The following is a 16,851-nucleotide window of genomic DNA, read 5'->3' as shown; positions in this document are numbered from 1 at the left end:
ATTTTACCCGGGTTAAAATTGGTCTTCAGCAACAACTGCTTCTCGTAAGAGGCGACTATCAGGATCGGGTGTTGCGGCGTTAAAACATAAACAATCAAAATGCATCATTTGTTGGCAGCAGTTAACGGGATTACAGACAATTTGACCAAACACAACATCCTAGAACAATGTTTCACAAATGCTTGTATTATCTCAAGGTTTTGCATATAGTCTAGCAAAGTTTTGTGTCATGACAACGGATTTATGATTCCAAAGACTTCCCTTTTACCTAAACTGCAGTTAGAAGTTTCATGGAATAGTTAGACAAGCATTAAGAATTCCCATCATTGTTATTTCCCCCCTCCCCCCCTTCCCAAGCTGATCTGTTTCGCTTGTTATATCAATTGGATGATCGACCACAGAAGTTAAATAATACAAAGGGAACCTTGCCAAACTGTCCAACTTCAGACACTCAGATGACTTCATTCCTTTAAAAACTATGAAGATTAAAGCATACCATCACCTATTATACCTCCCCGAGAAACCATATTCAGTTTCCTATCTCTGTCTATGCACATAAATTCACAATGATGGCTGCCTTTGTGCCAAGTTGAACGACAAGAGGGGTGATTTGGAATTACTTATTCAGTAATTGCTTCTTCAGGTTGCGTATAATACCATCTGCTTCATCTTATGGCTCCAAAATGTCTCACTTACAGATACATTTTACACAAATTTCACAGACAAACACACACTTTACCTTGAAGTAAACCTTTCAACCAAGGTGTCACAATCCAAAGCCTCGTTAAGTCATTTCAGAAACTGAATATATTCAGAGAAGCTGACTTAATGTTACCGCTTGTCCACATAATGGGCCTTGTTGTCCTTTGACCTTTAAATGGAGGGAGTTTTCACAACTCCTTTGCAAAGTTAACTTTTAGTGAAAAATGATGAGTGTCTGGTTCTACTAAATATGAAACGTCACTTGTCTACATGAAGTGTGATGCTATCCTGTGACCTTTAAGTTTCCACATCTCCATCTACACAGCCACTTACTTTATAAATTTAAATAGTGCCGGTAACAAAAGATAGGAAAACAGAAGTACATTTTAAGTCTTTTCGCATAAGTCTGGTGTCTGCCCCTATTTTCAGTGTTCCGTTATATATTCCTCTACGATATATTGATATATTCTTAAACGACCTGTGAAATCTGTTTTCGCAGATATACAAAATAAATGTTACACTCACGTTGACGTCTTGAATTCTATTGACCTTGTAGGTACAATGATATGAAAATCATTCGCCACGAGCTTGCAGAAATATGTCTTGGAATCATTTTAAAATCAGCATACGGTTATGATGAGTCGGTGATAAACTGCACATGTTGTTGACAAGTTGAAACATTTACTTCACTTGAGTGTTGAATGACGTGTTTTCTGCTTAGTTTACATAAATCGTCGTGTTTTTGTGATTATTTTGTCGTGGAAAACAATGAAACGTTACGTGTCATGAAAAGTGTTATGATTGTATGTGTATGGAACAACATGTATGTATGTATGTATGTATGTATGTATGTATGTATGTATGTATGTATGTATGTATGTATGTATGTATGTATGTATGTATGTATGTATGTATGTATGTATGTATGTATGTATGTATGTATGTATGTATATACAGTCAAATCCCGATGAGTCGAATCTCTGGGGACCAAGTAATAAATTCGACTTATCGATGTATTCGAGACATAGGTATGTCTATGAGGGTAGAAAAAAAGATGATCCAGTCCTAATTCCTCCGCCTAAGCATGTGTTTATCTAATGATTTCCCTATCACTAATAGGGGCACCTTATCAGTTCCAGTCTGATTAGCACACACAGTTATTTCAGTAAAATCACTAATCTGCCTTTTGAACTCACCCATCAATGGCGGAAAGGTGTGAGCCGCGCTTGTTTGTTAATTGGATCAGTTTGCTACACCAATCAACTTCTCATTGACTGACTTCGGCTTATGTATACAATATTGCTGTTGTTTGAATCTCATGGGACCAAATTTTCTTCTCGAGTCATCGTGTGTATTTATGAGACGAATTCGTGTAACCGGTATTCAAATGATGACAACTATAACAGGGAATGGTCGGGACCGACAGGTACTTCGAGTTATGCATAATATTCGAGACACCGGCATTCGACTCATCGGGATTTGACTGTATGTATGTATGTATGTGTGTGTGTATGTATGTATGTGTGTGTGTGTGTGTGTGTGTGTGTGTGTGTATGTATGTATGTATGTATGTGTGTATATGTATGTATGTATGTATGTGTGTATGTATGTATGTATGTATGTATGTATGTATGTATGTATGTATGTATGTATGTATGTATGTATGTATGTATGTATGTGTGTGTGTGTATGTATGTACGTACATACGGATGGATGGATGGATGCATGCATGTATGTGTGTGTGTGGGGGAGAGATTTATATGGTGATAAAAGTTCGTCAAGCTGGTTATCTTCAGAGACAGCAAAAATACAAACACTTGTATTATCCATAATGTGGTATTTTGCATAGCTAGGTTTTACGACCTGACAAGTGATGTATAATTGCCATGACCGCACTATTGTCCAAGGTTTAAGGGATGCATGAGCGCAGACCTCAGAGGAAACACAGCCACAGTGACGCCATTGTCGGCTGGTTTAATGACACTGCTTAGTAAATCCTTGAATGCTATTGTATAATGCTTCTATCTTCCGAAATATGAGCAGTGCATTTGAAGCTTGCAACCAGTTTCGTAGCTAAAGTCTTTACTGAAATGTTATGGGCAAACTCTCCTCTTGGAGACAAAGAAATAAGTCTACTAGCTTTTTTTGTGTCATCAATGTTATGAACAACTGGGAACTGAAATCTGCCTGGAACTGAAATCTTTGCGGGTTGATACAGAAAGCATGACGTTGCCGGAGAGGAACATTGTTTCTAGAACACCATGAATCCAGATTATCACGTCATCTGTGAAGGGGTTTCTGCACTTCTGAAGGTTTTGCAAAAAGGCTGCTCCTTACAGAGGTGCCACTTATTCGTATTCGACTAATTCCGCCGTTTGCACAATGCAATGTCCAGCACATGAAATAATGATATATATTCTTTTTCGCTCTTTTTCGCACCATGATGTTTAATGTATATTGAAATCAGGTCTACAATTTGAATTGAAAAAATACAGAAAGAGTTAGCAAGTATGGTCCTACGTCGTTTTCCCCAATATTCTAGCAATATCACGGACTCGACAAATGGGCTTGACAAATTGAACCCATTTGTGCAATCGAAGCCTGATATTCGGCGTGATGGGCGGACATTTTAATCACTAGACTACTCCCATCGCCCCCAAACATTTTTGTATATGACATAGACAGAATTTAACCCAGGTAATCGTGCATTTGACACTTGTATTGTGCATCATGGCTAATAAGGTACAACATTAGAACAGCTTTGTTGAAAATAGGAACCGCGGAGACAATGGTGCTCAAGTGACAATGGTTTGGCGGATCCAATGACGGTTTTCAATCAGGGAAAAGGATGTCATTTTCGTGCAGTAAATTGATAACAGAATATGTCTCACACATCGACTGCCGTGTCTTATTGGTGTAACACTTTGTGGCTTTTTGCCATATTTACATCAGACATATCAATAACTTTGTATTTTTAGCTTTGATGGAGACATAAATATATCAGTTACCCATTGTGCGACGACTGCATCGTTCTAACAAGCCATGTATCTGTGATTGAGTCTGATAGAATCTATGAAGAGTTTGATCGCATGATAACAACTGGCTGACCTGGAATCGAAACGGTAACCAAATTTAGAGTAAACGATTGACAGCTTAGAAAAGATCACCTTATGGTAACATGTCTGCCCTTTGAAAATCGATTCACTCTCTCAGGCTGTCTTGAGTTTGAAATGGAGTTATTTAGAATACATGTATTTATACAGATATGTCCCTTCACAAACCTGTTGGTTTTCAGCGTATTTATGTTTAAACGAGAAGGAAACACGATCAATAATGCGAATATTTGATCAAATGATTGGATCATGTGAACGCACTCTGATGGAATAAAAGTCAGTGTAGCGGATGATCAGCCACATCAGAAAAATAACAGAACACAGTCACAGATCAGAAGATTATTTACGTATTTGGGATTTACGATTACAATTATGTGTTGATCGACAGTACGTGAGTTCCATTTTGGTTGTTTACCAAAGGGTTCTTTTTCCAGTGAAATTCCTAATTTATTTCTAAATTATATTTGGGAAGTCGCTTTCTAAGCAGCTACATGTTTAACTGTGATTACTGATGTGGAGGACCTGGTGTGAAGAAACTGACTTGAGTCAAAACAATTCTATACATTTGGGAAAATAGGTAGCGCCATGAGTATATACACTAGTGAAGTAATTGGTCTACATATAGTTCCTGTAATCTATCTAACTGACTTCACACCGGCGTGGATATTGTACCGTGATTGAACTATGTCCAAATCCACATAGCGTTCGTAGGCCTGTAATAAAGTCTGGACCAGACAAAAGAGTCTGGACCAGACAATTCAGTGAGCAAGACCATGAGCATCGATCTACGCAATTGGGATACTATGACATGTGTCAACCAAGTCACCAGATCCCGTTACTCGCCTCTTACGATAAGCATGGGTTACTGTACATCAATTCTAACCCGGATCTGCACGGGTCATTTAACATCAGTGAAACGAGTAGTATATGTTCATTGACGCTACATTCATACCGGAGCCAGTAAATACCTGAAACCATAACGAGGAGGGAAAGTGTTTACTAGTATATTTTCCGGAAATGAAGGAATTGAATTAAGGGGACACAGAAACACACTGAGCATTGAAAAAGGTTGACAGCTGCGGCCACGTTGGGTAGCGTCGTTTTAGATTCCATTGTGGGTTCCCACCAGTGATGGCCGAAGTGAAGTACAACAACCAGGCGAGCCGAATGTGTGACACACTCGCTATTAACGTGGCATTCCGGGTCCTTTGAGATACTATTTAGTGTACATATTACTATTTTGTTTTGTATAATCGTAAAAGAGAACACACTATTTGCAGAAATACATGAGGGAAGTAGCTCCACAGAATGGTGCCTGGCAACTCGACCTTTAATATATGGTATACTCCCCGTGGAACTTAGAATGACAGTTGAATCCGATGTGGCGTAGAACGTTACCCTTTACAAGTGACTCACCCACATTTATTATCATAATTTTTACAAGCAGTAATAGTAGCAGCAGAAGCAGAACCAGTAGTAGTAGTAGTAGCAGCAGCAGCAACAGCAGCAGTAGTAGTAGTAGTAGTAGTAGTAGCAGCAGCAGCAGCAGTAGTAGTAGTAGTAGTAGCAGCAGCAGCAGTAGTAGTAGTAATAGTAATAGCAGCAGTAGTAGTAGTAGTAGCAGCAGCAGTAGTAGAAGTAGTAGTAGTAATAGCAGCAGCAGCAGTAGTAGTAGGAGTAGTAGTAGTAGTAGCAGCAGTAGTAGTAGTATAATTGTTCTTACTAAATGAATCCATATTTAAGACCCTAGTATAAAAACATTGGAACTACATGTATGATTAAGTTTTAAACCAAAATTACCATCTGAACGCTGGCGATTTCTTGTCGATGATGTTGCTAACTGATGAGAATAATCTCCCTGCCCAAGGACATGTCACCAACCGATTACTCAATACATGTCGAGATTCCAAGCTGCATAGTAGCACTCTTTCCTGACATGTATTGATTGAGAATGCCGATAACGAATATAACATGCTGTTCAGCCAAACATAATGCCTGGTTGTGGGAGTACGAACCAAGGAGGGCTAACATTAATAGCCGGGGCGTCCAGATAATGTTGGCTATCAGCCACACTGTTTTGTAGTCTGTGAGACGAGATAGGACCAGTGGTGAATTTGCTTTCGAGTAAGAATTTTTCTGTTGGACATGGTAACATTAGTGGTTGCTGGGTGTTTATTTTATAACACAATTTAAGGTAATTGATCAATGTCTATTGCTCAATTACCATTTATATTAAAAGGGTTAACAATGATAAATGGGAGAAATCGATGCATGATAAGAGGCAAAATAGGTTTGATTGTTACAAAGGGCAATGAAATGAATGTTTATTTCTGCTGAATACAGAAATGAAACCACTTCATAATTAGCAATTTGCATATATAAATACGATTCAGGTACCCAATATTCATAGACAAACGAACAAGCCTCTTGAATATATAAAGAGAATGTTTTAACTGTTTCATTCAGAATAGTCCAACAAACCAGAGAGTGTGAAAAAGAACTATGTAGTGCTGTAGTGTGGAGCTGGATGACACAACACTACTGAGTATGAATGTAATTACTTCCACTTCCACCACATGGATAGTTTTCCTTTACGTTTCACACATTTCTTACTGCAGACTGAATTGTGTGAAAGTATTTTTATAATGATCAATTGTTTTTAGCAAGAAAATATCGCATTGCTTCGATTATTTCCTAAAATTTTCGACTTTTTTCGTCACTTAAAGTTTCTTTCACGTTTTGTAAAAAAAACCTAATCAAAGTAAAATGAAACCTCACGAAATTCTGAGAAACTAATCGAAGCAATGATACAATAAGCGAAAACTCAAGTATTTTATGGAAACGTGAAGTAAGGAGAAAATACTTGAAATTTCGAGAAACTATTTGAAATAACGAGAAAATAATTGAAGCAACGAGAAAATATTCAAAGCAATTAGAGAAATTTCAAATATTTTATGATACAAAAGTGGCAGCATTGAGCTTTTGAAGAAATGCGCTTATTGGGTAGAAGTGAATAACGTGTAAAGCATAGTCAACAATATTCCAGCTTGATTAAGTCGTATGTATAAAATACCAGAGGCTGAAAGCACCAGCAACGATCTGCACCATTCAGTACAATGACATGCTGTAGGCCCGGTCAACCATCCCGACCACAGATGCTATTGATCAGTTTTTACCACATGGATAGCATACTTGTCTCCCATGCTGCACAGGGATTTGCATAGGCTTTTTTATATATTAAATGCACTTGTAACTTCAATACAGCCATACATGAGCCATGTATTTATTTAGAATTCCCACTTATTCGTCCAGCTAACTAAACTATCAGAATGACATTCTTTATAAAGTCATTCGGTGGAGAATATGGTGTGTTTTTGTTACTTTTGTTACAAAGTTGATAATTACCAAAAGCTGTAAATTTAACACTGACTGACTGAGTTTGGTTTTACGCCGCTTTTAGCAATATTCCAGCAACATCACGGCGGGGGACACCAGAAATGGGCTTCACACATTGTACCCATGTGGGGATTCGAACCCGGGTTTTCGGTGTGACGAACCAACGCTTTAACCACTAGGCTACCCCACCGTCCCTGTAAATTTAACAAGGCGTTGAAAACGTAATGACCTTATATTACTGGCTCTGTTGTTTTAACAGTTCATAGTTTCTTAAAGCATCTGAAGAAGACATCATCAACATGATCGATGCAATATCCAAAGAAATGTCAAAGACTGCTTTTCACAGAATCTGTAGATGCATCACGCAAAGTTTAGATAAAAAAAATGTACTTTGAAAAAGTTCTTATTCAATAATTTTTAAAATATATTCTTCATTGCTGTTGATCAAAACACTGGAAATTTAACATGAAAGAGATTTTTTCTTATGTTGCAACAGGCCTGCCACAAAAATGTAGAACTTTAAATGAGATCAGAATTCAGTGTTCCGTATGCCTCCAAAATGGAAAATGGAAATACAATTTTATGTTGAATCTTGGATCAGACTGTCAAGAATGTGGAGACAAAATAATACACCTTATGCAGGTCCTTATCATGTTACTTTAGACATTTGTGAAACCAGCATTAATAAAGTGGTAATGAAGTGCTAATCACAACTCTTGACATTATATCATGCTGTCATCCTACAATGTCACATCATCTTCAGGGAGCATTGCTGCTGTAAAAAGTGGCAGAACATTTCCTTTCAGTCGAGCAATACTCCAGCAGTTCCAGCCTTTGATGTGTACATTTCCCAACTTTGGGGGTGTAATCAAGCATGGTCTTCCTACAAAGATTTCAAAGAGAGTCATGCTACTTTTGCTCAAAAGTTGTTTGATCTGCATTATAACATTCCTAGCTTCAGTGAAGGTTGTAAAAAAAATCTGGTCGACATGTGGAGGACATTTCCAAATTTGACAGTAATGTCGGATGCAATTCCGTTTTGATGTGTACCATGTTCTGATCTCTTCAACATTTTTTGTGTGTGCTTCTTATGGGTGCCATGGGTGGGCTGGGTAATAATATTGATTCATTAACATGTTTATGACATAGTCGGAATTAGAAAATGGACTTTGCAGACGTCTTCTGATTAAGGATAAGGTTTTGTTTTGTGGCTAAACTTTAGAGAAATAAAATGTGACTCCAGTAATAGATCTTTCTTTGAAATATATTGAACTTCTCTAAAGTATAAATGTTAAACAATGACTCTTACATAACACAGCTTTGACATATCCAAACAATAATATAATACCTTCCCTGTTATTTCTAATTCTGTGTTTTGGGGTGATTCCATGTTAACATGTTCAAGGTGAATCTGTCTGCAAGAATGATTTATAAATTTAAAGTCAAACAAGCAACAAATGTGAGCAAGAAGAGAACACAACCAACAATCAACCGGGACAAGGGTATATACCACAGACGTCATATAAAGAAGTTGACATCGATCAATTCTCACCTTTTAACAGAGCATATGTTTCTCTTGTGTGACATATAACTTACAGGACACCATTGATATGTATGTGTGACAGTTATACATCATAATCATCTCACTGTGGAAATACTATTATGATATTGTCAATTAAGTGAGATTGTTCAAGTAAAACAATAACACAGACATGAAATAACAATTTATGAACATGTTCTTTTATTTTTGGAAGTAAAATCTCAATATATGTATCAATGGATATAACAAGCCAACAGTCTTCATACAGATCTCATCAAGACCCTCACAGTAGCCAGACAACAACATTCATACAGATCTCATCAAGACCCTCACAGTAGCCAAACAACATTCATACAGATCTCATCAAGACCCTCACAGTAGCCAGACAACAATATTCATACAGACCTCATCAACACCCTCACAGTAGCCAGACAACAACATTCATACAGATCTCACCAACACCCTCACAGTAGCCAGACAACAACATTCATACAGATCTCACCAAGACCTCCACAGCAGCCAGACAACAACATTCGTACAGATCTCATCAAGACCCTCACAGTAGCCAGACAACAACATTCATACAGATCTCATCAACACCCTCACAGTAGCCAGACAACAACATTCATACAGATCTCATCAACACCCTCACAGCTGCTAAACAACAACATTCATACAGATCTCATTGAGACTCTTACAGTAGACAGACAAAAAGCCTTGTGCAAATGGAATTGCAGGTTAACAAATGTAGCAAGATGCGTTCCCTTTATCTCGTCACTGAAGGATTCATTGAAGTAGCCAGACAACAACATTCGTACAGATCTCATCAACACCCTCACAGTAGCCAGACAACAATATTCATGCAGACCTCATCAAGACCCTCACAGTAGCCAGACAACAACATTCGTACAGATCTCATCAAGACCCTCACAGTAGCCAGACAACAACATTCATACAGATCTCATCAACACCCTCACAGTAGCCAGACAGCAACATTTATACAGATCTCATCAACACCCTCACAGTAGCCAGACAGCAACATTCATACAGATCTCATCAAGACCCTCACAGTAGCCAGACAACAACATTCATACAGATCTCATCAACACCCTCACAGTAGCCAGACAACAACATTGATACAGATCTCATCAAAACCCTCACAGTAGCCAGAAAACAACATTCGTACAGATCTCATCAACACCCTCATAGTAGCCAGATTACAATATTTACACCAACCTCAGCAAGACCCCCACAGTAGCCAGACAACAACATTCATACAGATCTCACCAAGACCCCCACAGTAGCCAGACAACAACATTCGTACAGATCTCATCAAGACCCCCACAGCAGCCAGACAACAACATTCGTACAGATCTCACCAAGACCCCACAGTAGCCAGACAACAACATTCATACAGATCTCATCAACACCCTCACAGTAGCCAGACAACAACATTCATACAGATCTCATCAACACCCTCACAGCTGCTAAACAACAACATTCATACAGATCTCATTGAGACTCTTACAGTAGACAGACAAAAAGCCTTGTGCAAATGGAATTGCAGGTTAACAAATGTAGCAAGATGCGTTCCCTTTATCTCGTCACTGAAGGATTCATTGAAGTTCATGCACAAACTTGTATAGAATCTACACTGCCTTGTTTTGGATTTCATCCTTCGGTCAGATGCCATGGGAAACCATAACTGTTACATTTAATATGTATTTATTGCATCATTTGTTGGCAGTTGTTATCAGAATTGCAGACATTATGACGAGACAACACTTCCCAGAAAAATGTTCCAAGTCATGTCATCTACAGTGAAACCCTAAAGATCTGGACAGTAACATTCTTGGTGAAATGTCCAGATTAAACATATTTCCAGATATGGAATAAGGTCTTTTTGCACTTATGTCCAATTTCTGCAGCATTCATCATCCAGTTTCTGGACCAACTGGGACTGAACTTGTAAGATTTCACTGTACAGACATTTGATGCAAGCAAACAAAGGGCATCTTTCAGTAATGGAAGAGATAGTTGCATTTCACTCTTGACCAACAACAAGGGGACACAGGTCAAACACATGTCTCCAACATCACAATGGCCATGACAGTTACATGACACAACTAGTAAGGCATCAGGACTTGTTGACATTGGCAGAGATGACGCCCCCTGAATTGATGTTCAGGACTGAAGGGTCGAAGGGCTGGCCCTTGAAGGGTGAACCTTCAGCATCCCATGCTTTCCGGAGCATTTCATGCTGTTTCTGTGAACAATAAATACATTGACAGCCATTACATCATTAAATATTCTCATTTTCAAAAACTCGAAAACTTACCAAACCAAATGGTTTTGATGTGACCAGGGTTAAAAAACTGTATTTAAAATAAAACACATGACAATTATCACTGTTGACAAGTCAGCTCGAAACAGGTTTCTATTTACTTCAATACTGACAAAAAATACAGGAACTGATAAAGTGATAGTGAAATGTCATTAATGAGAATGTATGTTGACATTTGCCGAATGTCAAATATCTCAAATATTAGCTTAGATTGTTTAGAAAATGTGGACACAGCTTGGGGTAGCTTTGCAGGGAGAACAGTGCACAATACCACAGACAACCATACATAAGTTAAAAAACAGTATTACATCAAAGTGGACTGAGTGAGTGAGTTTAGTTTTACGCCGCACTCAGCAATATTCCAGCTATATGGGTGCAGTCTGTAAATAATCAAGTCTGGACCAGGCAATCCAGTGATCAACAGCATGAACAGAGATCTGCGCAATTGGGAACCGATGACATGAGTCAACCAAGTCAGCGAGCCTGACCACCCGATCCTGTTTGTCGACGCTTACGACAAGCATAGTCGCCTTTCGTGGCAAGCATGGGTTGCTGAAGACCTATTCTACCCCGGATCTTCACGGGTCCCAAGCATGGTGGACACACCAGACATTGATCTTCAGAAATACATTATTTGAAATTCAAAAATTTCCAGGGCACGTTAAATAGAAATAATTCATCTTAACTTTGAAGCAGTGACTTGTAATTCAATGAGCCATTCCAGCAAAATAATAAATCCCCCCTCAGACTATCCTCACCTGTTCATGTGATTGTGGAAGTCCTAGGCGTTTCTGCTGCTCATTGAACATCATCTCACCGATCTTGGCCTGGGCTTCATCATCAAGATCAGTCATAGGACGACTGCAGTCAATGTTACGAACGTTAATCTTAGGCTCGTCCTCTAAAGCTGATTCCCACCATCTTTCTTCTCGTTTTTCTAAACTGACCTGAAAAACATCCAGAGAAAATAAATACTTAGTTAGAAAGTTAAAGAAAGCTATTGAAAGATAAAAAGACCTGCAAAAGTGTTTTTAACTGAAGTCACTTCAATTGAAAAAATTGGACATCATTTGTTGGTTGCTTGGTTTGATTGTTTTACTGCCGCGCAGCTTTTTGTAAATAATCAAGTCTGGACCAGACATTCCAGTGATTAACATCATAAGCTTTGCTCTATGCAATTGGGATATTGATGGCGTGTCAACCAAATCAGCGGGTCTGACCATGTGACCCCATTTGTTGCCTCTTATAACAAGCATGGGCAGCTGGAGACCAATTCTAACCCTGAGTTTCATATCGACCTGCCATCTGATATTTTTATCTTGAAAATGAACCACTATTGTGGATATTGTATACACACTGTAATTTCAGAGCACTCATCCTATAGATTTGTCCTCAGATTTTCAAACAGATGGATTGAATTAAAAGACATACTTTAAATAGTGCACCCTCTTATCATCTGTGCAATCTGACTTACATGTACATGTTCTGCAGGGACCAAACTCCACATACATTCCTCCTTGTTGACATCCCAGGTTAGATTACCATCTATGACTGTCTGAGACACACCCTTGTCGTCCGCGGTAACACACTCGCAGGTGTCGTTTCTCAACGGTTACTTCAACCTGCTTTCCTTTCTTAATGTATGGCGGCACCTTTAGCAATGAAGATTGAGGGTTATAAAAATAACTAGTTTACAAATAGGCAGGTACCTTACTCTAATGTACCATCATACAAATCTAGACACATTTATGGCATTTCAAAGACCTTTTCATGGTAATTATTACACTCTTAATGCTTTAATATCTTGCCCATAAATCAGCCTTTAAAAGTTTAAGTATTATTCATCAATTGATCAAGAGACTAATATTCCTCTACATGACCTCATCAGGCAATAGTAATGAAAAAACAAGTTAAGAATTGTCGCCAAATGCCAACCATTTACATTCTGCTTGTTTTGTTTGTTTGTTGTTTAACGGCAGTCTGTAAATAATCCAGTCTGGACCAGACAATCATGCAGTCAACAGCATGAGCATCTATCTATGCAATGGGGATACAATGACATTTTGCCGTCCACAAAGTCAGTGAGCCTGACGATACGGACCTGTAAACCATGGTAATTGCCTCTTACTACAAGCAGGGATTGCTGAAGGCTAATTCTAACCCGCATCTGCATGGGTAGAAAACCATTTACAGGCTACACCATAGGTAGAACATTGTTAAGTGTAGTTTTGGAGAAAAAAAATCCACGAAATATGAGTACTGTTTCCACTTACAAAGATTCGAATGTCAACATCTGATATTGACTGTGACCAGACATACTTTTCCCTCACAGCCCCATTGTAGCTCAGCGGGTCATTCTGGAATGCCTGCTGCTGCCTGTAATTGACCATCAAGGGAACATTATGCTCAAATGTACAGGCCAATCTCTCAAGATGACGTATATAACAATACATTTGTGAAAGAAATATTATAATGTGTTTACTTGAACACACTGTGCATGCTCTCTCCCACAGAGTGGCTCTCTCTCCTTTTGAAAACCTTTTGAGTATACTAGACCAACCATTTCCATCCATACTCACCTTAGGCAAGTGAGTTTGTTCAAAATTGTCTCTGTTCACCAAACAGAAAAATGGGTACCCGGAGTGATAAGTCATGTGACTATAACCTGCTAGTGCCTAACAGGCAGATTGGGTTATCCGGCGTAATAATGTTGTGCTGTTTGAACATGCCCCTTTATGGTGTGGAGTATTGCGTGGTATAAGTACCCTCATTATTATTATTATTATTATCAATATAGAACATCATGCGCCGTACATATATGCTGCCATAAGTCAGGCTTATCATGCTTAGATCACAAGACATTTTACTAGCCTCAGGCTCCTGACTAGTGGTCAAAGACACAAATTGTGCTTGGGTTGCACAATCCACAGGGTAGTGAAAAACGAACAAGAATGAACACTTTAGCTGATCATGTTTGTTAAACAGGGAAATAAATCATGAACTTCTAGCACAGGCCTCTCTAGTATGGAATTGCTAATTATTTTCATTAAACACTATGAACCTACTTGGATGCCCTTGTGTTTTCATCTTCATCCTTGTTCTGACTTGGTGGAGCCTTCACATCACCAGCACCACCTGTGGAGGGGACGGTGGTTGTGCTGGCAGTAGTTGCTGTTGTTGTTTGTGGTGTGGATGTGGCAGCAGGAGTGTTAGTCTTGGATGTGGTTGTTGATGACACCTGCTGCTGTTCTGAAGTCTTCATCTCACTGATCCCTGGTGGATGTGTTGGTGCTTCTTTTGAAGAATAAAATATACACACAATTGAAGATACACAGTGAACTGGAAGTTAACACAGTTTTAGCCGGTAGCACTGACATGAAGAGACCTGAAAGTTGGCTGAAAAGTTGTGATCAACAGGTAAACCATAAAGCTTGAAAATAGATGAATATATTGCAACTGACTCTGTGGCATTTGATAGGCAAATCAATGTAACCAATCACAGTTTCATTCAATATATGTTTCCATAAACAGAAATATATATTAGCCCCCACCTACTTAAAGACTACTGTTTCCTGAGAATAAAACATGTAGGGCTTGGGTAGAATTATTGTGGTGATCAAATTGACAATGTCACAGATTTAATATTGCTGTCAACAGTTCTTTGTGTGTTGGTGATTTTGCAAGCTGTCTGTGAAGTTATTGTGTTTACATATTTATCTAGATAAGAATTGGTCTCATTACTTTAATGGGACAGGTGTAAGCAACAAGTGTCTACGGTCAAAGGGAGATAACTCTAACCCCTGGAAGTGGATAATGGATATGGCCACATGAGTCTGGATCTTGAATAGACAAGATGTGTTGTATGAGCTGTATTAAACTATTGTCTTACACAGTGAGATTAAAAAAAGACCCTGGGGTTGGTGTGGGTGTGTACCACACCTCTGGATTCACCAGTGTAAATTGCATTGGATCAAAGGTGTGAGTTTAAGTGATACCACATGGTAAGTATGGGAACTGGGAAGACAGACCAAAAACCACATTAGATGTTGAACCTCCGTTAGAATCCTCAATCTGCAGATCCAGGCACATTTTGAAATGCAAAACTGCACAAGGAATTGTGACTCCTTGGACCACTGGGCAACCTAGGGCAGGGCAATAGTTCCCTTTCGCCAACCCCTTACCTGCCCTTTTCTTCTCTCTTTCCATCTCGTCCCTCTGGGCGAATGCTTCGTACTTCTTGAATTCCTGACAAACATTGACATGGAACAAACAGCTGGATTAAAAGCACTTCACATGATCATGATTACTGCGAACAGAAACAAATTCATTTAAACACTAGCTTATATTAAGATGGGAAAAGGGTGTCAAATTCAATTTCAAATGAAATACATTTCTGCTTTGACAAATTTCGTCATGTTTACATTGCTTTTAAACGCTTTGTTATGTCAATTAACATTGTTATTGGTCAACTTAAACACTTTTTACAAACATGAAATACTGCTTTCCAGTTTAGTTGTGTAAAGGGGAAAAGAATGAATGAAGATTGTTATTATGATTGCAGGAGAACAACTACACCATGTACACAGGATGTTAATCATATTATCCAATATACATCCACATAGATACAGAATGCATAGAGCTGTGTTTAACACCACAATGACATTTAGGGTAACATGGCATGTCAGTGTAATTAAGTGCATTATCTGATTATATGCTGACCTTCAATAACAGTTTAGCAGCAGTTCCTGGTGGAAATCCAAGCTTGTCATTTTTGCTCTTCATGATGCGGAAAAAGTCTGTCCTGTAAGAAGAGATGATGAATGTTGTATCGTCATTAATCTGCATATTATTAATGAATGAATGCACTTTAACATACACCAATAAAAGATAATATTTATCAAGACTAAAATGTTACACTACAAAAAACAATCCCTGCCCCATTTTGTGGAAAAATGAGAGGCGAACAGATTCTATGGTTACACCTTATTTGAATAAAAAAGGTTGAGGATAGTTTGGTCTCGGTGTGCTTGAATATGAACCCGTCTGACAAACTGGCTCTGATGTACACGCTGAACAGCCTCAACATGCTCAATGCTTGCATAATCATGATAATGTCTGGCATTCAATCAACAGAAATTGACATATTTATACTGGTGAAATTGCATCAAACAGGCTTATCACATGAAACTATGTAACTATACAACATATTCTCTACAACTATAGAAGAATAAATGTCATACGTAAGTAGGTTCTGTCATCACAAATGATCACCAAACGAGCCTTGGTTAAGTCTTTGAGAGGTCTGAGTTTGACAGACTGAGACTCGTTACAGCTGATTTATGCCAGACAGTTGTACATCACGAGGTGATAAAGCAGCTAAGCAAAGTTCTAACCTTCTGTATAGGAATCCTATAACGACATCTAGGAAATTGGTAATTTCGCCTTCATTCGACAATATTCCAAGAAGCGTTGAATCGTATGTGTCGCGTACGCTTGCCATGATCGTATTTGTCCGTTTGTTTACAGCGTTCTCGTGGCGGAAGTCGTGTTGCAGTCTCGCGAGGAAACGATAACTTGCGAGAGTATTGACATGGGAATAGTGATATGAAACAGACAATTAAAGGCATTTGAATGAAAGATTACAAGCCATATATTAGTTTAGGATATATATATAGACCGGCATTTACACCGGTAAACGTGAAATTACTGGTCATAATCCGGTAACCAGGATGCACCATTCTACATGGCCGCGCCCA

The 16,851-nt window shown here is 38.6% G+C and overlaps 1 protein-coding gene across 1 annotated transcript; it reads right to left on the bottom strand.

Annotated features, from left to right (window-relative positions):
* Positions 1-9,814: 9,814 nt before the first annotated feature.
* LOC124261453 (nudC domain-containing protein 3-like) lies at positions 9,815-16,834 on the bottom strand. The gene is given in 9 exon segments (XM_046695767.1): positions 9,815-11,017; positions 11,854-12,042; positions 12,570-12,671; positions 12,673-12,747; positions 13,369-13,471; positions 14,161-14,386; positions 15,277-15,340; positions 15,815-15,896; positions 16,489-16,834. Coding segments are annotated over 9 exon segments (1,077 nt in total). The 5' UTR covers positions 16,596-16,834; the 3' UTR covers positions 9,815-10,888.
* Between the last annotated feature and the right edge of the window lie 17 nt (positions 16,835-16,851).

The sequence above is a fragment of the Haliotis rubra genome, unplaced genomic scaffold, assembly GCF_003918875.1.
Source record: "Haliotis rubra isolate DU_JTF1 unplaced genomic scaffold, ASM391887v1 Scf8, whole genome shotgun sequence".
Classification (NCBI taxonomy): Eukaryota; Metazoa; Mollusca; class Gastropoda; order Lepetellida; family Haliotidae; genus Haliotis; species Haliotis rubra.
Note: the sequence above shows the minus strand (reverse complement) of the source record. Positions and strands in the feature narration are given on the sequence as shown.